General features: G+C 44.0%; 1 protein-coding gene across 1 annotated transcript in view; it reads right to left on the bottom strand.

Moving 5' to 3' along the window:
* Window positions 1-24,314, bottom strand: part of col9a1b (collagen, type IX, alpha 1b) — a 123,637-nt gene that overhangs the window by 55,982 nt on the left and 43,341 nt on the right. Inside the window, exons 13-19 of the mRNA XM_080193166.1 lie at window positions 21,183-21,236; window positions 18,694-18,747; window positions 14,504-14,557; window positions 6,885-6,938; window positions 4,640-4,693; window positions 4,017-4,070; window positions 3,843-3,896 (exon numbers count right to left, since the gene is read on the bottom strand). Of these exons, the coding sequence (XP_080049292.1) occupies window positions 3,843-3,896; window positions 4,017-4,070; window positions 4,640-4,693; window positions 6,885-6,938; window positions 14,504-14,557; window positions 18,694-18,747; window positions 21,183-21,236 (378 nt within the window). The remainder of the gene's footprint in view (window positions 1-3,842; window positions 3,897-4,016; window positions 4,071-4,639; window positions 4,694-6,884; window positions 6,939-14,503; window positions 14,558-18,693; window positions 18,748-21,182; window positions 21,237-24,314) is intronic.

Raw genomic sequence — 24,314 nt, 5'->3', positions numbered from 1 at the left:
TCTTGGAGGGGAACTTGAAGGTGGTAGTGTTGCCATGGGTCTGCTGCTCTAGTCCTTCTAGATGGAAGTGGTCATGGGTTTGGGAGGTGCCATCTAAGGATCTTTGATGAATTGCTGCAGTGCATCTTGTAGATAGTGCACAATAATGTAAGATACATAGGGAGAAATGGGTTCATACAACCAGGCTATTTAAATTAACAGATGGAAAATTAGCCAGGTGCCTACTGGCCATGTGATCCTCCCTTGATTTTACTTATTGGATTTTACACTTTAACCGACGTGTCGCAGTTGTTTTCACAGCTTCTGCCCCACTATCTTGTCGCCAGATCATTTCTACTGTTTTACTTGCAGTATGACAAACTCCCATCGCAGCTTGAAGGGTTTACCTGATTTCACATTATTTAAACAAATGATAAAAAAACTACTGCTTGACATTACATCCTCAAATCTGATAGGTCATTTTGTGAAATTAGGAAACAATTGTTTTTTTCCATCATTCCTGAGACCTGGGTGTCACTGGCTAGGCCAGCATTTATTGCCCATCCTTAATTGCCCTTGATAAGTTGGTGGTGAGTTGTCTTCTTGAACCATTGCTGTCCACGTGGTGCAGATACACCCACCATGCGTTAGGGAAGAAGTTCCTTGATTTTGACCCAGCAACAGTGGAGGAACGGCTGATATATTTCTAAGTCAGCATTGTGTGTGGCTTGGAGGAGAACCTGCAGGTGATGATGTTCCTATGTGTCTGTTGCCCTTACCTTTCTAGGTGGTAGAGGTCACACGTTTGAAAGGTGCTGTCAAAGGAGCTTTGATGAGTTGCTGCAGTGCATCTTGTAGATAGTACACATTGCTGCCACTGTGCATCAGTGATGGGGGTAATGAATGTTTAAGGTGGGTGATATGTCACTCAAGTGAGCTGCTCTGTCCTGGATGGTGCTGTGCTTCTTGAATGTTGTTGGAACTGCACTCATCCAGACAAGTGGATCAAGAACAGTGAGGCCCATTGACCAAATCCTCTTAATCCTCCAGAATCAACCTGATGGGAAATCCCAAACACCTACCCTTCCTTCCTTCAGGGTTCTTCCAATTCACTCCCCTCCCCACTTCACCTTCACATCTGTACACAGCTGCAAGGATTTTGGGGGCTGTATTGCCTCCAATACTGAGGCTACTCGGTGGTCTGCTTCCAGCAGTTCCATCCTGCCCCATTCTCTACCCCAGCCTCACAGTCTAACTCTCAAGCCTCTTTCACACCTCCCGCCCCAATCTTTTCCAAATTCCCCTTCTCATGAAACGTCTTTCTTTGACCAGATTCTAACACTGAAATGCCACTCCTCAGCTTGATGCTCACAATGTAATGCAACAACAGCTCTCTCTCTCTCTCTCTCCTCCAACACTGGGCCCTCCCACCTTCAATACTGCAAGGTTCATAAGAAGGTTATTCATTCACCCCTCTGTTCTTCCTAATTACTACCCAACTTCCTGTTCATTACGGATCACTGCCACCAAATGGGCACCTATCATTCTTTTTTTGAATCCCTTCGGTTTGACTTTCATGCCAGCTACATTTGAGCCCACACTAATGAAAGGGTACTGCTGACATTCAGTGTCACTACGTTATCATACAATCATAGAATCCCTACAGTCCAGAAGGAGGCCATTTGGCCCATAAACTCTGCACCTACCACAATCCCACCCAGGCCCTATCCCCTTAACCCCAAGCTATTCCCCCTGACATTATGGGGCCATTTAGCATGGCCAATCAACCTAACTCACACATCTTTGGACTGTGTACCCAGAGGAAACTCATGCAGACATGGGGAGAATGCAAACTCCACACAGTCAGTCACCCCAGGCCAGAACTGAACCCGGGTTCCTGACGCTGTGCGGCAGCAGTGTTAACCACTGTGTTACCGTGCCACCCATATCTTCCCTCAGGCTCTGTAGAGTTTTCAATGTCCCTCAAAAACACAAACTTCCTCCATAATTTCTCCGTCAAGCTCCATCTCCATGACGCTACCTTCTCCTGGTTCGATTCCCACCTGTCACACCAAATGCTTTTCCTTCCAAGCTTTCATGCACACTGCCTGGGTGTCCATCCCTCATCACATCTGTGTGTCGTACTTTGCTGACATTATCCACAAACATGAAGTGAGGGTTTCATATATCAGCAACGATGGTCCAGATCCACCACCCTCAATGCTATGCTCCGCCATTTGTCCCTCTGTTTGCTGCCAAGTTGTGGGATGCCAGAACGTATTTTCCTGAATAGCCTCACAGTCTTCAGTTCAGCAATGGCGAGACCAAAGCCACCTTGCTTCTATATTTAGCTGTTGATCTTGTTACCTGTTCCGAATACCTGTACACCACAGCGTCCAATAACACATCATTCAGTATCCAGCTTGACAGAAGTAAGCTTGTAATTCCATATCAAGTGCAACACAACACCTTCCAGTGTCCACCTGTGAAATGTCACAGATCTCCATCTCTACCTCTATCTTCTGCTGCAAATGAAATACTGATTTGTATCTTTACCATCTACTTCATTGAATTTTCCAACTGCTTTCTTGCTGTCCTCCCAAGAATGCATCACCCATTCCACAAAAGTCTCTTTGTCAACACCCGCCATGCACAGACTTGCTATCCTGGAATGTAAAATCCTCATCCTTGGCCAGAATTCTTCAGCCGTTCACATGCTGTGGCATCCCCAGCAGTGTGGGTGGCTTCAATGGAATTCCCATTGACATTCACAGGACCAGCAGATCTCTCAACCAGCAAACATCACACTGCATCCTCCCCACCCCCTGCATCACCAAGAAAAATGCTGAGGGGAGGCCAGAGAATTTACTCCTCACCTACAAACCTCTCAATGGCCTTGGTTCAATAAACCTCAGCAACCGCCTCCCACCCAACACCCCTCAGAATGTCCATTCTACCAACAGTAAAAAGAAATCCAAAGAAAACCTAACGCACGCATCCCACTTCACAACCAAACTTTCCCACTCAATATCTGGGTAACCCCCAACCCACACACCGTCCCGCAAACAAAACCGCAACCCCCCTCCTTCGCCCCCATTTTTTCCCCTCTGCTCACACACAACCTGACACTGAACACAAAGACAATCTCCACCACTCACCCCCAAAAAGATGCCACAGAAAGGAAACAAATGGAAAGAAATGTCCCAGAAGGGAATACAGCAGTCACTACACTGAAGGCAAGGCAGTGTATAGGGGAAAGGGGACTGGACAAGAACCAAAAGGAAAATGGTGGGACAAGAAGAGTACGGGATACACATCCACTCTCGATTAAACTCTAGATCAGGGATACATCCAATCCACCCTCAGTGAGCCAAAAGCAAATAAAAAAAAGACAAGAATGCTCACACAAAAAAAGGAAAAAACCCAAATCAAAACAAAAAGAAAAACCACCACGTATGAAGCAAACAGCCTGGTAGTCAGAGGCTAATCCCTCCCTGACCCCGACAGGAAAAAGGAGTCCTTCCATTTCCCAGAACCGAACACAACCAACCCAGATGGTACAGTTCACTACCCCCTGACGGCCTCGCCCGTAATACTACCTGTGTCTGAACTTACCAAAAAGACCCCCTACCTCATAAATAAAACTACTGGGGTTTCACTGCTCTGCCTAACATGAAGCAGGTTGGGTAATGCTGCTATGAGCGAGACAAGTGGAACCAAGGAGATCAAAATGAATGGAGGGGTTGTCGAAAATCCAGTCCTTCAGGCAGAGTAATGATTCCCCACTAATACTATGTTCAAACTGAGCACTTTGGCAAATGTAGCACAGAAACAGGTCATTCACGTATAGGAGCTGCACCTACAGGCAGACCTCGAGGTCCTGCTTCACCGGGAGCTCCTGGCTTGCCGGGTTCACCCTGGAATGAAAATAAACTGAAAGGTTAATCGCAGCATGGGTCTTCAACAAAGATAATTACTGAGTGAGGGAAAATATGCTCAAAGGGAAAACAAAGGAGATTGGAAGATTGCTAAGTTACCTTCGATCCAGGCATGCCAGGTATACCATCCCTTCCATCGACACCTGGTAAACCCTAGGGCACAAACACAATGAAAAGTAAGTACTGCATTCACTCCTCACTAAAACACTACAGCACAGTGACTTAAGAATTACGACTCAATCAATGGTGTCAATGAGCAAGAATAATGCCATATCCATTCACAAGAAGATTAAGGAAGCATTTAGCAGACCACACTTTCCCCAGGGAGAGAAGAGGTAATGTTCTGGGTTTGCCAGAGGGTGGAATTTTCCGGCCACACTTGCCCCAAGGCTGGATAATCCCACCTGAGGTGAATGGACCTTTGCATGGTCTGTTCCCCCACTTTGTGCTACGATTCCCGCGGCAGGCAGGACAGGAAAATTCCACCCAATGTCTCTTCTCTCTCCAGGTGAGGACTGAGCTTGCCCTTGCTGTTTTTATTTCAGATTGCCAGATTCTGTGTTTTTCTTTTCCTACGATCACAAAGGTTGCTACCTTTTCTTTGCAGATAGTGGTTAAAGTTCAAATCTGACTATTCAGACACAAAGACAAGCACAGTGGAATCACACAGCTTTCTCTTGAATTTGAAGGCAGCTTTAAGGGAACTGATGGGAAACACTCACGGGCTCTCCTTTTGATCCTGGAGAACCTGTAATTCCTCTGGGACCAGGTCGACCCTGCAGATCAAATATAGAAAGATAATCAGCAATGTTCCATAGGACCACAAGACATAAGAGCAGAATTAGGCCAGTTGGCCCATCAAATCTGGTCCACCATTCAATCATGGCTGATATTTTTCTCATACCCATTCTTCTGCCCTTATTAATCAAGAACCTATCTATCTTTGTCTTAAAGACACTCAAAGACCTGGGCTCGACAGTCTTCTGTGGCAAAGAGTTCCACAGATTCACCACTCACTGGCTGAAGAAATTCTCCTCATCTCTGTTTTAAAGGATTATCCCTTTAGTCTGAGGTTTGCCCTCTGGTTCTAGCTTTTCCTACAAGTGAAAACATCCTCTCTACGTCCAGTCTATCCAGGCCTTGCAGTATCCTGTAAGTTTCAATAAGATCCCCCCTCATCCTTATAAACTTCAGCGAGTACAGACCCAGAGTCCTCAATCCGTTCAAGCTCTTCATTCCAGGGATCATTCTTTCCAAGACCAGCACATTCTTCCTTAGATACAGGGTCTAAAATTTCACAATACTCCAAATAGGGTCTGAGCAGAGCCTTATACAGCCTCAGAAGGACACCCCTGTTCTTGTATCCTAGCCCTCTTGACATGAATACTAATATTGCATTTGCCTTCCTAATTGTTGACTGAACCTGCTCGTTAACCTTAAGAGAGTCTTGAACAATGACTCCCAAGTCCCCTTGTGTTTCTGATTTCCTAAGTATTTTCTCATTTAAAAAATAGTCTGTGCCTCCATTCCTCCTTCCAAAGTGCATATCCTCACATTTCTCCACACTGTATTCCACCTGCCACTTCTTTGCCCCACTCTCCTAACTTGTCCAAGTCCTTCTGCAGCCCCCCTGCTGCCTCAATACCACTTGCCCCTCTATATATTTTTGTATCATCTGCAAACTTAGCAACAGTGCCTTTAGTTCCTTCTTCCAAATCATTAATGTATATTGTGAAAAGTTGTGGTCCCAGCACTGACCCCTGAGGCACACCAGTAGTCATTGGCTGCCATCCTGAAAAAGTCCCCTTAATCCCCACTCTCTTCCTTCCATCAGTCAGCCAATCCTCTATCCATACACTTAATACCATGGGCTCTTAATTTATTTAACAGTCTCCTATGCTGCATCTTGTCAAATGCCTTCTGGAAATCTAAATAAATCATGTTCACTGGTTCTTCTTTATCTAGCTCCTTGTTATCTCCTCAAAGAACTCCAACAGATTTGTTCCTCACAGCTTCACACAGCTGGAGTGTATATCAGTGGAGTGGAGGTCAGGGGACTCTCTGGCATTTCCCATTCAGGGAGGACATGCTGACCTCAATATTGGAGTTTCCAGTAGAGGACTCCCATGACACAGAGCTCATGAACTGATTTATAAAGTCCAACCACAAGACAAATTGGACACAAATAAATGCAGGCCCTAAAACATACCTTAAGAGAAAAAGATACAAGGCTCAAGAATGCATTAACATTTTACCTCTAGGTACCATACAATGATCTAGCATTGAACCATTTGGACTTCACACCTGTGACAGAGCTATCCAATCTGTTTCTAATGGCCCAACATACTCACTTGCTCTCTTCCCAAATTGCCTTTCATCTCAAGTTCCTTTCAAAAGTTATTATTGAAGCTACTAGGGATGGCACAGTGATGAACACTGCTATCTCACAGCTCCAGGAAGCCGGTTTGATTCCTGGCTTGGGTCACTGTCTCTGCGGGGTTTGCACATTCTCCCCCTGTCTGCCAGGGTTTCCTTCGGGTTCTCTGGTTTTTTCCCACAATCTGAAAGACGAGTTGGTTAGGTGCATTGGTTATGCTAAATTCTCCCTCAGTGCACCTGAACAGATGCCGGAGTGTGGCGACTAGGGGATTTTCACAGTAACTTCATTGCAGTGTTAATGTGAACCTACTTGTGATATTAATAAATAAACTTAATAAATTAGCTTAAACTTAGAACCACTCTGCCCTTTCAGCCAGTGCATTTCTGACTATAATAACTCCCCTGTGTATGTTTCTCCTCATATTGCCTCAGGTTCTTTTGGCAATTACAAAAATAAATTATATCCCTTAGCAAGTATTCATTAAGGAAACGAATAATGATCTAAAAGGAGCATGTGAAATTGTTTTTGTGGGAATGAAACATACACACACCTTTGAGAAAAGTAATGAACAACTTTATGTGACTTACAGGTTCACCTTTAGGGCCAGGTTCACCCAGGGGGCCCTGAGGCCCTACATCACCCTGAAAGGAAAGAAAGAGTTGTCACACACCTTTTTGCAAAATATTATATTGAAATCACATGGGTTACAACATGCATTTTCTTAACTATGCCACAACACTGCTATATCTGTAACTGAGAACTGCAATAACTATGCTCTCATATTTTAAGGTCCTTAATGGTTTGCAGTCATAACATGTCCTAACAAATGCAATCCCAAATTCTTCACTTCAACAATTTAACTCTATAATAAATATTTGCTTGACACAACAGCCACATCTCAAAAGCTCCATTCACTATTTCCCGAATGCCTTGGCTAACATTTACCCTCCAATATTTTCACAATAAATCCTAAATTAATTGGCTTCTCAGGCAAGACCGTGACAAGCAGTTGTGGAAAATCATCCTGCCCACCTCTGTGTAATGAAATGAACAAAAGCTAGCAATCTCATTTTGCCTACTTTAATTAATCAACAACCTGTCCTAGTCCCTCCACGCCGAAGCTATTGTTAAGAAAGCTCACCAATACTTCTACTTTCTCAGGAGGATAAGGAAATTCGACACGTCTACCTCAAATCTCACCAACTTACAGATGCACCATAAAAAGCATCCTTTTTAGTTGCATCACAGCCTGGTATTACTCCTGCTCTGACCAAGATCATAAGAAACTACAAAGGGTTATGAATGCAGCCCAGTCCATCACACGAACCAGCCATCTTTTCATTGGGAAATGTCAATGGGACATTGGCCGTCTCAATTTTTCTGCCCCCCTCACCCATTTCAACCTCTCTCCTTATGAACTTGCTGCCCTCAGGTCCAACCCTGACATTGTCATCAAACCTGCCAACAAAGGGGGTGCTGTTGTCATCTGATGGACTGACCCCCACGCAGAAACTGAGCACCAACTCTCAGATTCTTCCTCCTACCTCCCTCTGGACCATGACCACAACACTGAACATCAAGCCATTATCTCCAACACTATCACTGACCTCATTTCCTCCAGATGCCTTCCCCCACAGCTTCCAACCGCAGTCTCCCAACCCTGGACAGCCCACTTCTATCTACTTCCCAAAATCCACAAGAAGGACTGTCCTGGTAGGCCCATTGTGTCAGCATTCTCCGACCCCACTGAACTTATTTCGTCTTACCTTGACTCCATCCTCACTCCCTGGAACATTCCCTCTCCACCTACATCCAGGATTCCTCTGGTGCCCTGCGTCATATTGACAACTTCCAGTTCACAGGCCCTAACTGCCTCCTATTCACCATGGGTGTGCAATCTCGCTACATCTCCATCTCCCTCCCACACCAGGACGGCCTGAAAACTTCTTTCACTTCTTTCTTGAAAAGAGGCCTGAACAATTCCCATCCACCACATTCTCTTCTGCTGGCTGAACTCATGCTAACTCTCAACAACTTCTCCTTTAACTCATCTCACTTTCTCCAAATCAAAGAGTAGCAATGGGTACCCACATGGGTTCTAGCTATGCTTGTCTTTTTATGGGGTGTGTAGAACTTTCCTTGTTCCAAGCCAACCCAGATCTATTTCCACAACTCCTTTACTGGTACATCGAAGACTATTTTGGTGCTGCTTCACGTTCTCTTCCAGACCTCGAAAAATTCATCAACTTCATTTCCAGTTTCCACCCCTTCATCAATTTCACCTGGTCCATTTCAGATATTTCCTTTCCCTTCCTTGGCCTTTCTGCCTCCATTTCTGGCAACAGGTTATCTACAAATATCCATTACAAGCTCACTGATTCCCACAGCTTGCTAGACTACAGCTCTTCACACCCTACATCCTGTAAGGACTCCATCAGCTTCTCTCAGCTCCTTCGCCTCTGTTGCATTTGTTCCGATGATGCCATCTTCCAAAGTGGTGCTGCTAATATGAGCTTCTTTTTCTTCAACAGTTGTCAAAAGGCCCCTCAACAGCGTGCAGTCCATCTTCCGTGCCATGACCCTCACCCCCTCCCCTCCCTCCTAGAACAAGAATACAGACCCCTTGTTCTCACATTTCATCCCGCTAACCTCCACATGCAAAGTATAATCCTCTGCCATTTTTGCCAACTCTAGCATGGTGTCACCACTAAACACATCTTTCCTTCACTCCCTTTGTCAGCATTCCGCAAAGACCATTCTCTTCAGGATAACCTAGTCCACTCCTCCATTATACCCAACACCTCTTCTGTCACTCATGGCATTTTCACTTGCAATCGCAGAAGGTGTAACACCTGCCTCTTTACCTCTTCTATGCTCATGATCCAAAGTCCAAAACATTCATTCCAGGTTAAGTAGCGGTTCACTTGCGCCTCTTTCAATTTGGTGTATTACATTTGCTGCTGGCAATGTAGTCTCCTCTGTATTGGAGAGACCAAGCATAGACTGGGTGATCGCTTTGTTGAGCATCCTTGGTCTGTGCGCATTCAGGACTCTGACCTTCCGGTTGCTTGCCATTTTAACACACGATCATGCTCCCATACCCACATGTCTGTCCTTGGCTTGCTGCAATGTTCCAGTGAAGCTCAACGCAAACTGGAGGAATAGCATCTCATCTTCCAGCTAGGCGCTTTGCAGCCTTCCAGTCTCACCATCGAATTCAAAAACTTTAGATGATTTGCTCTATCCCACCACAACCCCTTTGTTTTCATTCTATTTAATATTTTTACTGTTCTCTACCTTCTATTTCTTTATTGTCTTTCTTCATTTCTCTTTGCCTCTCCATTCTTTCCCTTTACTTTATCCCCCTTCCCTTACATTTTCTTCCCCTTTGCTTCTCCTTTTCCAAATCTTACATCTGTCCCATTCATTCCCCCCTCACCCAACGTCTTCATTTCAGTTTCTCTGCCGTTTGGCCATTCACACCTTCTATTCTCTCTGTAGACAGCCATTGGCAGTCTTTTCCCCTGGTTTCTGCGGTTATGACTCATCTTTCATTCCCTCACCTTGCAGTATAAATATCTCCCACTTTCTATGCCTTTTATCTTTGGTCACCTGGACTCGAAACATCAGCTCTTTTCTCTTCTTACAGGTGCTGCCAGACCTGCTGAGATTTTCCAGCATTTTCTCTTTCGGTTACACAAACCAGTCTCCCATCCATTGACTCTGTCTACACTTCCTGCTACTCGGGAAAACAGCCAGCATAATCAAGGACCCCATGTACACTGGACATTCTCTCTTCCACCATCTTCCGTTGGGAAAAAATACAAAGATCTGAGATTCCATACCAACACACTCAAAACAGCTTCTTCCCTGCAGCCATCAGACCTTTGAATGGACCTACTTTATATTAAGTTGATCCTTCCCTACACACTAAGACTGTGACACTACATTCTGGTCTCTCTCCTTTCCTTCCCTGTGAGCGGTATGCTTTCTCTGCATAATGTGCAAGAAACAATACTTTTCACAATACATGTGACAATAATAAATTAAATTAAAATCAATATTGATCATTCTACACCCTGCTAATCCATGTCCTTTCCTTTCAATATAATTTTCAACTTTAATTGATACTGTTTAACATTGCTATGCTTAACAAGTTGGCAGGTTTCCTTCTTCAGAAAATTAGGCGTGAGTTGGAACAGTCATAAACCAAAAGTTTGTTCAGTTAAACAATGAAGATTCACTGAAGTCTGTATTTGCTGCTGTTCTGACATCCAGTCACATACTCTAAGCTTGACTCCAGGGTGTTGCACGAACCATCTAGGCCAGAACTTTGGTGTGGGACTGAGGAAGTGTACTGAGGAATGCGACATTAATCTGAGATTCGGATTCTATTTTACAAAGAGCAGGGTCCCAGCCAATATTCTTTGTTCGACTAGCACTGTCAAAAAAAGGTCATTCATTTCTTTGGTGTTCATAGTAACCTCGCTGTACACAAACTGACTGCTACATCCGCGTAGCCAAATTAGCGTACTTCAAAAATACTGCATTAGTTTTGAGATGTTCCCAGGAGAGAGGATACCATACACAAACAGATTATCCATTAGCTGTATTGTCAGGAGTACGGCATGGTCAATTTTGTACATGAATGTAGAAGAGGACTTAAAGTTTGTTTCATAACATATTACAGTACCTCAGCAACAAACTGACAACTTCAATTTAAGTTACTGCTTTGGGATCTGTTGATGATGGCTGCTCACTTTGGAACTTGTAGGACAACAACGTGATATCATCATATCCACGCAATTTATTTTGGAAATTTCCATCAAAAGGAACCAGTACTGTATTTATGGTCATAGCACTGGATCTACCTGATAATATATACTACGAACACCAAAGAAATGAATGACCTTTTTTTGACAGTGCTAGTCGAACAAAGAATATTGGCTGGGACCCTGCTCTTTGTAAAATAGAATCCGAATCTCAGATTAATGTCGCATTCCTCAGTACACTTCCTCAGTCCCACACCAAAGTTCTGGCCTAGATGGTTCGTGCAACACCCTGGAGTCAAGCTTAGAGTATGTGACTGGATGTCAGAACAGCAGCAAATACAGACTTCAGTGAATCTTCATTGTTTAACTGAACAAACTTTTGGTTTATGACCAAAGTGAACATTTCCAGTGAACTACTTTGCTAAGCTGCAATAATAATGGAACTCATGATGACATAATATGTTGATTGATTCCATGCATTTACACCACTCTTTGTCATAAAAGCCACATTGTCCTCATCTCACATCACTGCTTGACTTATTCCCCCTTCGCTCCCTCCCTGCCATTCTATCTGGATTAAATTTAGTTTTCCCCTGTATGTGTCCCTCTGCTAACATCACTAAAATGCAGATGACCTGAGTATTTGTTGCTTGTGGCATAGATTGCCTGCTAAGATTCCATACACTTGTTGTTGTTCATCCATCATCATCGATGAGGACCTCGAAACCATTAGTCATTTTGAGGCTGGTTGCAGCGTGTCCGAAGATGACTGATCAGGCCAATTCGGGCACAGAATGTCCTGGCACATATTGGACAGACTTGTGTAGACACTGTAGATGTTGCACTGGTGGCTCTGGACTTGCGCAGCTCATGCTTAAGTTATGCTTCAGCAATACACCTTGCTTCATGAGCTTGACAGCCTTTGTGGATGAGGTAGCGCCAGGTAGGCTGGTTTTGTGCCAGCGTTTCCCAGGTGGTCGTGTCTATGTCAAGCGACTTCAGGGAGGCCTTGAGTGTGTCTTTGAAATGTTTCTTCTGCCCTCCATGCGAGCGACTTCCAGCAGAGAGTTCCCCAAAAAGGAGCTGCTCGGGTATGTGCTCATCTGACATACAGATGACATGAGATGCCCACCGGATCTGCGCTCTCATCAGCAGTGTGTGGACTGATGGTAGCCTTGCTCTAGAGAGAATTTCATTGTCTGGCACTTTGTCTTGCCATCCTCAGCGCTGCCTGCAAGGTGTAGGTCAGCAAGCTTGATTTCTAAGTCTTCAGCCAGTGCTGAAGCTATGCTGGGGTTCTTTAGCTTGGCTGCATTGATTCTTTTCATAACCTTGCTTCCTTGTGGTGGCCTCTTGGGTCTGATGCGAAGCCTCATTTTAAAGACAATGAGCCTGTGATCTGTCCAGCAGTCAGCACCACACATGGCCTTGGTAACTCTGACTCCTGCCTGTCTTTTCTCCTGACAATGACATAGTTGATAAGATGCCAATGCTTAGAGCGTGGGTGCATCCAGGAGGTCTTGTTACAGGTAGGCAGACGGAAGGTTGTGTTGGTGATGAGAAGGTCGTGTGCTGCACAGGTCTTCAGTAAGAGTAGGCCATTACTGTTACGCTTGCCCACACCATGCCTCCCAATAACTCCCTGCCAGATTGCAGAGTCACACCCTACTCTTGCACTGAAATCGCCAAACAAGATCAGCTTGTCGGTACTGCTCACTGCTGATAGTAGAGCGTCTAGTTCTTTGTAGAACTTGTCTTTCATCTCGTCAAGGTTGTTCATTGTGGGGGCATAGGCGCTGATCAGGGTGGCTTGACTTCTGTTCTGTAGTGGAAGCTGTAATGTCATAACCCAGTTGTTCACACCCTTGGGTAGACTATCAAGTTTCCAAACAAGGTGACTCCTGACAGCGAATCCAACTCCAGCATCACGACGCTCATCGCTGCCGTGACCGCTCCAGAAAACGTGTATCCACCTCCAGTTTCAGTCCACTGACCTACGTTGGCAAAACAAGTTTCGCTCAGGGCTGCAATGTCAATGTTGTATCTTGCAAGCTCTCTAGCAACTAAGGCTGTTCTTCTCTCTGGTCTGTCTGTTGTAGGGTTGTCCAAAAGTGTGTGCATATTCCATGTGCCAATGGTGAGTGGTATCACCTTGTGTTTTATTTTGTCTGTTCGACCGCAAGATAGGATCCCCACTAGCCGTGGTAAACTGGCCAGGGTGCAGTGAAGCAGGTAATGTTTAGGGCACCTTTTCTAGCCCCTTCCTCATTCTATGGAGGTGAGCAGTGCGTTCCTGAAGAGTATGCTCAGTCACCCAGGTAGATGCCGAGTTCCACTGCTGCTTCGATCAGCGAAAAACGACCATTAGACCTGAGCCGCCTGCGTGCAGGTCCATGACTACAGCTCCCAGTGCATCTATGCCTGCTGCTTCGTCGCTCGCCCATCGCCACAGGACTTCAAGGGTTAAACAGGACACATGATGATGATGATGGTGTCGAAACTAGCGCTTGATTTGGATTAAAGTGAGGGAGAGTTGCACAGCGTCAACCACACTCTCTCTTCCCAATTCCCATCTAGATCCAGTGGCAAGACAAGAGTCAAGACGGCTGGAGGTGGGACTCGGCGCAGTGGATGACCAGGACGTTCTTCTGCGTCTTGTCCTGCTCTTCGCGTTCCACGATGCTTGCAGAGACCGCCTTCTTGACCACTGGACCTTCCATTGGTCTCGTCCACTCAAATCGTTGGAGTCTGTCTTCACATGCTGGGATAGACAACTCCCTATCTCACCAAAGGTTGAGACCCATCAGCTACCCTCGGCTGGTTTAGCCAGCTTGTCGAGGCCATTGCCCGGGATGTGGCTGCTGTCGCATGCAAACAGCTATGGGGAGCCACAGGTGAGAGCTGAGTGCCAGGTGGGGACAAAAGATGAACAAACTGCCGTGAAAGGACACGACATGTTCCCCCACCAAAGGTACTACCCCTCCCTGACACCCCATACACTAGAGTGAGCACAGATATTTAAGTGGCGGTGAAGCCTTTTGAGATGTCCAAGGCACTTTTCAAATGCACAATGTTCCTTTCTTTAATATAGCAGCAATATTTCACTGTCAGAAATGAGGATGTTGACAGCTGAACACAGTTACAATGAAACAAACTGCAACCATTAGAATTAGAATAATGTCACAACAAGGAATGTATAGCACAGAAACAGGTCATTCAGTCTAAACCGTTCTAGTGTATAATTTATGTTTCATCTGAGCCTCTGCCCATTTTATTAGATTAGCATAATCCTCTAATTCTTTCCCTCTCAGGCAGTATCTCTAGTCTCCCCTTAAATGCACCTATGCTATCTCCCTGTGGTATAGTCTCATATTCTCACCACTCACTGGTTAAGTCAGAAAGAGGAGTTACATTTTCAATACAAGGCTACTTACAAGGGGACCAATGGGACCGATAGCACCAGCTTCACCATCCAATCCACGAAGTCCCTGGAGAAACAAGCAGAGAATTTGGTTTTAGAAGAAAAGGAGAAAAAAATTCTGTAGCAATTGTTCACAGTTTCACAGAACAAATCAAGTAGATCCTGTGGCACGATGGTTAGTACTGCTGCCTCACAGCACCAGAGACCCATATTCAATTCTGGTGTCAGGTCACTGCCTGTGTGGAGTTTGCACATTCCTCTGGTTTCCTCCCACACTCCAAAGATGCGTGGGTTTAGTTGATTGGCCATGCTGGGTTGACCCTGGTTTCTGGGGGATTGGCAGAGTGAACGTGTGGGGTTACAGGGATAGGGTGGGACTGTTGTCAGTGCAGACTCGATGGGCCGGGTGGCCTCCTTCTGCACTGAAGGGATTCTATTCTGTGATTCATTCTGATTAGATGAACTTCAAGTTGCAAAAGTCACTGTCTTAGTGCTATTTTTGTGCACTCCAGCAAAATGGAATGTATCACACATTGGCCACACTGTATTGGAAAATAATCAGGCAGAGTCAACATGGCTTTGTGAAAGGAAAATAGAGCTTGACAAATTTATTGGACTTTTTTGAGGAAGTAACTAGCAGGGTGGATAAAGGGCATCCAGTTGATATGGTGTAATTGGATTTCCAAAAGGCATTCATTCAATAAGGTGTCACGTAAAAGGTTACTGCACGAGATATGGTGTTGGGCATAACACAGTAACATGGATAGAGGATTGATTAGCAAACAGGAATAAGAGAGTTGGAATGTGATTCACACATGGGGAAGAACCCAAAAGCAGCAGGGGGTATTTGAACTCAGTGCCGAGTTCAAACAGACCCTTTTTCTTCCTGGAGCAAGAGCCGTACCTTGCCCTGTGTGACTTATAATTTTCAACAGTCGACATGGCTGTGCACAAACGATGGATAAGATCTATAAGATCAAGTTGTCAAGTTACTTAAATCCCCTGCTCTTTATATTTTGGAAGAAAGACAGCCTGCTGTGTCTCTGAGTTGAAAAGAATTGGTGTTTAAAATTTCAATAGCTGTTTGTTGACATAAGCCTGAGATCTATCATTATCATAATCATAATGCTTGATTGCTTCCCCTCCATATCATTATCACAACGGACGGCCTGTAAACTTACAGTTTGACAGCTCCAAGAGGTTATTAGTCTTTAATGTGGAGCTATGAATATAAATGTATATTTTTATGAGGGATTAAATGTGGTTTCACCAATTAATATTTTTAAATGTAATGAAGCCTGTAATAGAGTGAATTTTATTTAATTTCATCTCAGCATGGCTCTTGAGGTCTGCCCATGGTGGCTACTGTATGAGTTGGCATGGAGGATATGAGAGCACAGGGTGGTAGATGTTGGGTTCGTATGAGTTGACACTAAAGTGGTATAGGGGCTTTAAAGCACTGTGGGGTTGGGTAGAAGGCTATGGCAAGAAGGTGTGGATCATGGAGGGTGGATGAAGGCATACTTGACATCAGTTGGCATGAAGGTAATGAAGGGGGTGTGTGAGGGGATGTGAGGAGTGATGGATAACAGTTTAGTTGGTTTATTACAACTGGGACAAAGTCTCAGGTAACCAAGGCAAGGCTTTTAACCTGTCGGTTTGGTACTCAGTAATCCCTGTGGCTGCCTCCAAACTGTTTCCTGGGACAGCAGACTGTTCTCCAGTACTCAGCTGCCAAGCCTATCCCTGCCCAGAATGAAGGTTCTGTTATTCAGGGTTATTTCTTCTGAGGTGGGTAGTTCAAGCCAGGAAATCACGTGACCCTTCTCAGGAGCTAAACCTGTGCCAAAGTGTCTACAAAGGGATACAGATAGGTTAAGCAAGTGGACAAACCCTTAGCAATTGGAGAATAATATGGGGCGGGGGGGGTGAAGAGAACGGTGGCACAGTGGTTAGCACTGCTGCCTCACAGCGCCAGGGACACGGGTTCGATTCTCAACTTGGATTACTGTCAGTTCTCCCCGTATGTGCATGGATTATCGCCAGGTGCTCTGGTTTCCTCCCATGTGCATGCATGTGCCTGTGTATGTGCGTGTGCACGCATGTTTGTGTGTATGTGTGCAGGTGACCACGTATTTGTGCATGTGTGTGCTTGTGTCCATGTGCGTGTGTAACACTCTATGATGGACTGACATCTCATCTTGGATGTACTATACCTGATGCCCAATGTCTGACAGGATAGGCTTCAACTCTAAACCGGAGTAAGCAGTGAAGAAAAAGTGAAGTGTAATATGGGAAAATGCAAGCTTTTCCACTTTGGCAGGAAGAATAGAGAAGCAGCATATTATTTAACTCGAGAGAAATTGCAAGAACTCTGCTACAGAAGGATCTGAGTGTCCTGGTACCTGAATCACAAAAGGTACAGCAAATGATTAGCAAGGCAATGTTGAAGTTTATTACAAGTGGAATGGAATATAAAAGTGGGGAAGTGTTACAGCAGCTGTACGGGTCCTTGATGAAAACACATCTGAAATATTGTGTAAAGTTCTGATCTCCTTATTTAAGGAAGAATTATTGTATGGAAAGCAGTTCAGAAAATTTCACTGATTCCCAGGACGTGGAGTTTGTCCTATGTGGAAATTGCCCCTTAGTATCAGGGTAAATAAGTGGAGTTATGGGGATAGGGCCTGGGCGGGATTGTGGTCGGTGCAGACTCGATGGGCTGAATGGTCTTCTTCTGCACTGTAAGGATTCTATTCTATGAAAGGTGAGCAGGCTGGGCCTATACTCATTGGAATTTAGAAGAATGAAAAGTGATCTTGTTGAAATGGAAAATATACCGAGAGAATTCGATAGGGTGGATACTGGGAGGATGTATCCACTTGTGGGAGAGACTAGAACCAGGGGACACAGTTTCAGAATGATCACTCTTTCTTCCCCTGCAAGGCAGGGATGATGAGGAATTTCATCGCTCAGAGGGTCATCTTGGGAATCCCTGAGAGCAATAGAAATTACGGCCTTGAATATATTGAAGACTAATGTCGACAAAGGTTATTGGGTTGGAGAGAGGGGGAAGGGGACAGTGGAGACAGCCAGGAAAGTGGACTTAAGGCCACAATCAGGTCAGCCATGATCTTAATGAGTGGCAGAGGAAGCTCATTCACTTCTCCTATTTCTTTTGATTAGTTGTTAATTTTAAAACTGAGATAGATTGGTCTTTGTAAGTGAAGGATACAAAAGGATATTGGAGGGATGGGGGGGGTGGGGTGGCAGGGAACAAGAAGTGGTATTTGGAGATGGGTGTCAGGTCAACTGAATGATGGAACAGGAACAAGAGCCTAATCCTGTTTCTATAATCCTATATTAATAGTCCAATCCCACTGTTCTTTCCCCCATAGCCCTGCAAATAGTTACTCAATACCATTTTAAAAACAGTGGTTTAGCTCTGCTGCCTCACAGTGCCAGGGACCATGGTCTGATTCCAGTCTTGGTTGACTGTTTGGAGTTTACACTTTCCCCCTTGTACCTATGTGGGTTTCTTCCAGCTGCTCCAGTTTCCTCCCAAATGTCAAACATTTGCAGGTTAGGTGGACTGACCTTGCTAAATTGCCACTTAGTGTCCAAAGATGTGTCAGTTATGTGGATTGGCCATTATCAATCCACAGGTTTAGGGTGAGGTATTGGGTCTAGGTAGGTGCTCTTTTGGAGGGTCCAAAAGAGTTATGAAATATTCTCAAAGCAATGGGTGGGATTTTCTAGATGCCCAGTGGTGTATTTTCTGGTGAGAGAACCTGCCAGCCATTGGCCGGCAGAGACACCTTCCAATCCTACCGACGTCCATGGGGTTTTGTCTGCCCCACACCCACTGCCACCAAGGAACGCTCCACAGGGGTTGGTCACAACCAGCGGGACCACAAGATCCCAGCGGCTGAGAGGACTGGAAAATTTCTGCCAATAATTTAAAATGCCGGTGAAGAAAAAAGTTGCATAACGTTCCTCTCAGCCAGCGGGATATTAACCTTCCTTCATTTCACTGGGAGGAAATATGGACTCAGTTTTAAATCTTGTACTGTCATTTCTGTAGCTTTGTGTAAAGTCAGGAGTGGTTCGATGCAGAGAGAGATGCAAGTTGCAATTTAACGTACTGGTGGAAATTCAGGCATCGGTGCTCACATTTAGCCAGATTGCATCAGTTTAACTTACCAGATCACCCTTTCTTCCTTCCATGCCAGCAAACCCTCTTGGACCTTGTGTGCCCTGAAATTGACAAAATAATCTCCCATTAATCTAGACAATTAACTATTAGAAGCAGTTAGAAGAATACCTTTGGACAAAGAATGCCTGATGCCAGTTTTAATCTCCTCATTCCAGTTGAGCAAAATGCACAAATTATTTTTAGGATCGCTGCCAATTGCAGTTCAATTGGTGGCACACTGACCTCCTAGGTTGTGGGTTCAAGTTCCATTCCAGCACCCGAACACTACCACCTAGGCTGACAAATTGGCCCAGGGGGTGGGGGGTGGCACATAGCAGACAATAATCAAATTACACCCAAAATGCAATTACTGAATTACTATGTGAATTTTTCATCTTTTTCAATATTTGTTGGTTATAAACAACATTTACAATAAGAACTTTGTGAAAAAATTAGCAATTCAAAATCAAATTGTTTATCCTTCTCAGAATTGAGTATAATGTAAATTCATCAAGTTGACTGTCGTCTCTGTCAGACATAGTATGTTCTTCATCAGTTTATTTTGACTGCCCAATCTAGGGTGGCACGGTGGTTAGCACTGCTACCTCACAGCACCTGAGACCCAGGTTCGATTCCAGCCTTGGGAGAGTGTGTGGAGTGTGCACATTTTCAATGTGTCTGCCTGGGTTTCCTCCGAGTGCTCCAGTTTCCTCCCACAGTCCAAAGGTGTGCAGATAAGGTTGATTAGGCCATGGTAAATGCGTGGGCTTATGGGGATAGGGTGGGGGAGAGGGTAAGATACTCTGTCGGAGAGTCAGTGCTGACTCGATGGGACGAACGGCCTTCCTCTGCACTGTAAGGATTCTATGATTGGAAGTGACTCCATAATCCATCTTATTTGTCTCAGCAACTAACTCAGTTGTTTTCTCCTTTAAATTCCTGTTTAATTCTCTCAAATTTTCCCACACAATCTGCTTCTGTATTGCTTAAAAGTAAATTCATCGAAATTCCCTGACCTCATCCACAGCTGGGATTCTTCTGTCGCATTGCAGTGAATAGGGTTTTGGCTGAGCGCCAATTCTCCATTCTGTTGGCAGCATGGGCAAGAACTACCAAGATCAGAAAATCCCCATCCATGATAACAAAACTTTTGATATTGCACAAATCTGAGTCAACCTGCAAAGTTTGGATTTAAGCATGGCTTGGCAGTTAACTGTCAATCATCAGTTAACTGGTGCATTCTCTATGGTAACACCCCCTGCACCCCTACAATTAATCACTTGCTAACTAATCAGCATTCTTCTCATGAAGTAGAAATTGTTTTTCCATTTTACATTTGGTATTCTTGCGAATGTCCATGATGAGTGCAAGATGAAATGCTTCAGCAACATGTTTTTTTTCAGCAATATTCAAGTTACGTGCCGAACAATCTTTTCCACAGTTGTTTAAAATATTATATTTTAAATAGGCTTTGATCTCCTAATATTGGCTGCACTGGCAAAGCAGTACATATTGCCCATCTTTAGTTCTCCTGAGACCTTTAAGAGTCAACCACACACTGTGGGACTGGAGTCACGTGTAAGATGGACTGGGTGACAATCCCTAAAGGATACAAGTAAAACTGTTGGGTTTTTAGAGCACTCCAGCTTCTTTTCTGATCATTTTCGAGTGTTAGGCCATTTCAAAGTGGTGGGACCTGAACTTCTAACTTCATAACTGCTCATCCACCATAACAATTTAGACCACAGTCCCCAAATCTCAACTGTCTGTGTACCTTACATAGAAACTAGAGGCAGGGGTAGGCCATTTGGCTCTTCGAGCTTGCTCCAAATTTGATATGCTGATCCCCTCCCTTTCGCCCCATACCCCTTGATCCCTTTAGCCCTCAGAGCTGTATCTAATTTCTACTTAAAATCGGACAATTGACCTCAACTACTTTCTATGGTACTGAATTCCACACATTCACCACTCTCTGAGTGAAGAAATTTCTCCTCATCTTAGTTCTAAAAGGTTTACTGCTTAATCCTCAAACTATGACCCCTAGTTCTAGACTATCCCACCATTGGGAACATTTTTTCTTGCCTTGTGGCACCAGAGTTTGTGACATTCCCAAGTGTGTCACAGGGATCAAGTGTGTCTATTCCCTTGAGAATGTTAAATCTTTGAACACTTTTCATTAAATGCATTTTAGTGATCCAAGGTCACTTCACACTAATTAAAATCCGACTCTAATTGCCCAAATTTTCATTTAGTTCTCTGAGTGGAAAAGAAACAGGAATAGCAAATCAGTTGCCTATTTTACTCAACACCTGTTTTATTTCTATGGTTGGGTGTGTGAGAAGATTGGGCAGAGGGCTTAATTTATAAAATAAGCAACAAATCCAAGACTGCTTGTTTTATACCTGGTGGCAAAAGTGAGAACTCAACACAGTGTTTCTCATGGTCAAAGACCTAATCCAGACATCACAAGATATAATTGAAGAGTAAAATACTTTACTGGAGAGCCTTGAGCACCTAATTCTCCAGGAGCTCCCTGTTCACCTTCTTCACCCTGAGAAATAAAAAACAAAATGAGAAAGGTAAGCAGGTTTACTGTCCAACATAGTGACCGAGCATAATCTGATAGCTGCATCGATAGGAAGAAGAACAAAAGAATATGCAAAGCCACGCAATTCAAAGGCAACAAGAGCAAAATCATGTTACAGAGGAAGATAGGTTCCTTTGAATTGATGAGTTTTGGAATATAAATCCTTTGGCAGTTGGAGACCAGTTGATTGACAGCTTCAAGTTTCTAGGTGTCCAGATCACCAGCAATTTGTCCTGGTCCCTCCACATCAATGCTATAGTTAAAAAGCCCACCAACACCTCCATTTTCTCAGAATGCTAAGGAAATTTGGCATGTCTGCTATGACTCTCACCAACTTTTACAAAATGCACCATAGAAAGCATTCTTTCCGGATATATCATAACTTGATACGACTCCTGCTCTGACCAAGACCACAAGAAACTACAAAGGGCTGTGTACATAACCCACTCCATCACGCAAACCAGCCTCCTATCCATTGACTCCATCTGCACTTCCCATTGCCTCGGAAAAGCAGCCAGCATAATCAAGGACCCCACGCACATCAGACATTCACTCTTACATTTTCCTCCTTTGGGAGAAAGATGCAAAAGTCAGAGGTCACATAACAACTGACTCAAGAACAGCTTCTTCCCTGCTGCCATCAGAGTTTGGAATGGGCTTACCTGATATTAAGTTGCTCTTTCTCTACACCCTAGCTATGACCATAACACTACATTCTGCACCCTCTCCTTTTCTGCTCCCCTATGTACTCTATGAACGGTATGATTTGTCTGTACAGCGCGCAAGAAACAATACTTTTCACTGTTTCTCAATACATGTGATAATCATAAATCAAATCAAATCAAACACAAATTTGACGAGATGTTCACAGGCACTGGCCACATGTATTATTTTCATCCATTATCCTTACCTCAACTTGGCAGTAGTTTGGAGCAAGTGTAGGAGTTGTAAGCAAAAAACTGATGAGTATTTCCTCAGAGTTCCACCTTTCTTAGCTTCCTACTTGGGAAGACTTAAGGGCAACTCTTCTTCCTCCAGTGTTTGTGCTAAAAGGATAATCTGGGTGGGTAACATTGAGGAAAATGCAGTGAGCTGGATAAATTTCCAGCAATGCCCACTTTCATCAATGAAAAATAGAAACATGTGAACAGAACTCCTGAATACCAAAGGCAATGGTTTTCCAATGCCCATGCCAACAGCGCCAGTAGTCGTAATTTTGGTGTCAGATTTGGCCCTGAGATGAACTTCCAGCTAACTTCATATACCCATATGGAGAGTGAGGTGGCTGCTGAAAATGAGGTCTTCCACCAATGTGTACTTCACAACACTTCTGGTTGAGAAGTCGGCCAGCATCACGTGAATGAGGTCGGGCCACAGGAATCAGCTGGGCCTCCCTCCTGTCTCCTACCCTGGAGTTAAAGTTAAGTCCATTATGTCAGAGCCTTAATAAATCACACTTTGGTCGTAGGTCTTAGTTTTGCATTTATTACTGGCTCTACTCACTCTCACATCAATACAAATTGATACTGGCCAGAATGCTTTAGTCTCATACTACCACTGTCAGCGAGAACGAGAATATGGCGCTCAGCCAAATCTTCATTCACAGCAGTGGGACTGGAGAATCCCAGCTGTGGGTTAGGTTAGGGAATTCCAGCCCACTGTTTCTCTTCCCTGTTGTGTTTTCCATTTCGGGTCCTCTCTGTTTTTACTTTATGCTGTGCTTTTATTTTCAATCTATCCTGTTCTCTCCTCTCTTCCGATTATGGCTATGTTTTCTCTTTGCTCTTTCTAATTCATCTATCTGCTCATTGTTCTAGCTCTTTACTCTCTCTGCTCATGCTGCCTGTATTTGCAGTTGTTAACTTTAAATTATTTTCTCTGTTACATTCCTAGCTCTTTCATCCTATGTTTTAACTCTGCTCCTCCCAATGTTTCTGCTTATTCATCCTCTTCCTGTCAATCCCCTTGATCACCTGCCAATTTAAATGGAAACAAGGTTTTACTGTATTTGGGTCCTGACCCGTCCCCAGAGCAAAGTGAAGGTTCATCAAGAAACACCCACTTTAATTTCACTGCACTTCAATCCAGAATCAGGTCCCCACCACAGCTGACACTAATGCCACTGCTGTAGTGGGAATTTCAAAAGTAAATCACTTCCAAACAATGCTGTTGCTGCAGTGGAACTGCTACTTAAAATAGTCAGAATTGTAGGTGCATTCTTAAGAGACCAACAACAATTTGTATTCAACAACAACTTGCACGAGGGCCTTAACATAGTAAAGCCACTGTTTGCAGAGAACGTGTGTATTAATACATATTGCTTCCAGCAAACATAAATGAGCCACATTTTATAAGTTGCATTCTCTAAGGCAACACCTCAACCAGAGTTGTCTTGCCAAACAATCAGCATGCTTGCTTCCTATGGTAGAAATTTTTATGATCATTTGAAATTTGGCACTTTTGCATTTGTCCTGGTGAGTTCAAGACAAAAAGCTTCTGCAACACCTCCCTTTTCAGCCATCTTGTTTTTTTAAGCAAAGGTATTAAGGTATAGGTGTAAAGACGGGTATATGAAGTTAGCTGGAAGCTCATCTCAGAGCCAATTCTGACCCCAAAGTAACAACTACTGGCACCATTGGCATGGGCATTAGAAAACCATTGCCTTTGGTATTCAGGAGTTCTGTTCACACATTTTTATTGTTCATTGACGAAATGTGGGCATTGCTGGAAATTTATTGGCCATCCCTAGTTATCCACAAGAGAGTAACAGTCAACCACATACTTCAATTGTGTGGCTTGCTAGGTCACTGCCAAGGAGTTAACCACATTGCTGTGGCTCTGGAGTCACATGGAGGCCAGAGTAGGTAAGAACGACATTTCCTTCCCTAAAGGACATTAGTGAACCAGATTTTTTTTTACAATAATTGATAATAGTTTTATGATCATTATAACTGGAACTAGCTGTTTCTTTCATATGTTATTTAATTAATTAATTAAATTTCCAGCTGCTAAGGTGGAATTTGAACTCATGTCTCTGCATTG

This window comes from Carcharhinus amblyrhynchos, chromosome 7 (assembly GCF_965287045.1).
Source record: "Carcharhinus amblyrhynchos chromosome 7, sCarAmb.v2.hapA, whole genome shotgun sequence".
Lineage (NCBI taxonomy): Eukaryota > Metazoa > Chordata > Chondrichthyes > Carcharhiniformes > Carcharhinidae > Carcharhinus > Carcharhinus amblyrhynchos.
This window is presented reverse-complemented; position numbering and strand designations above follow the sequence as displayed.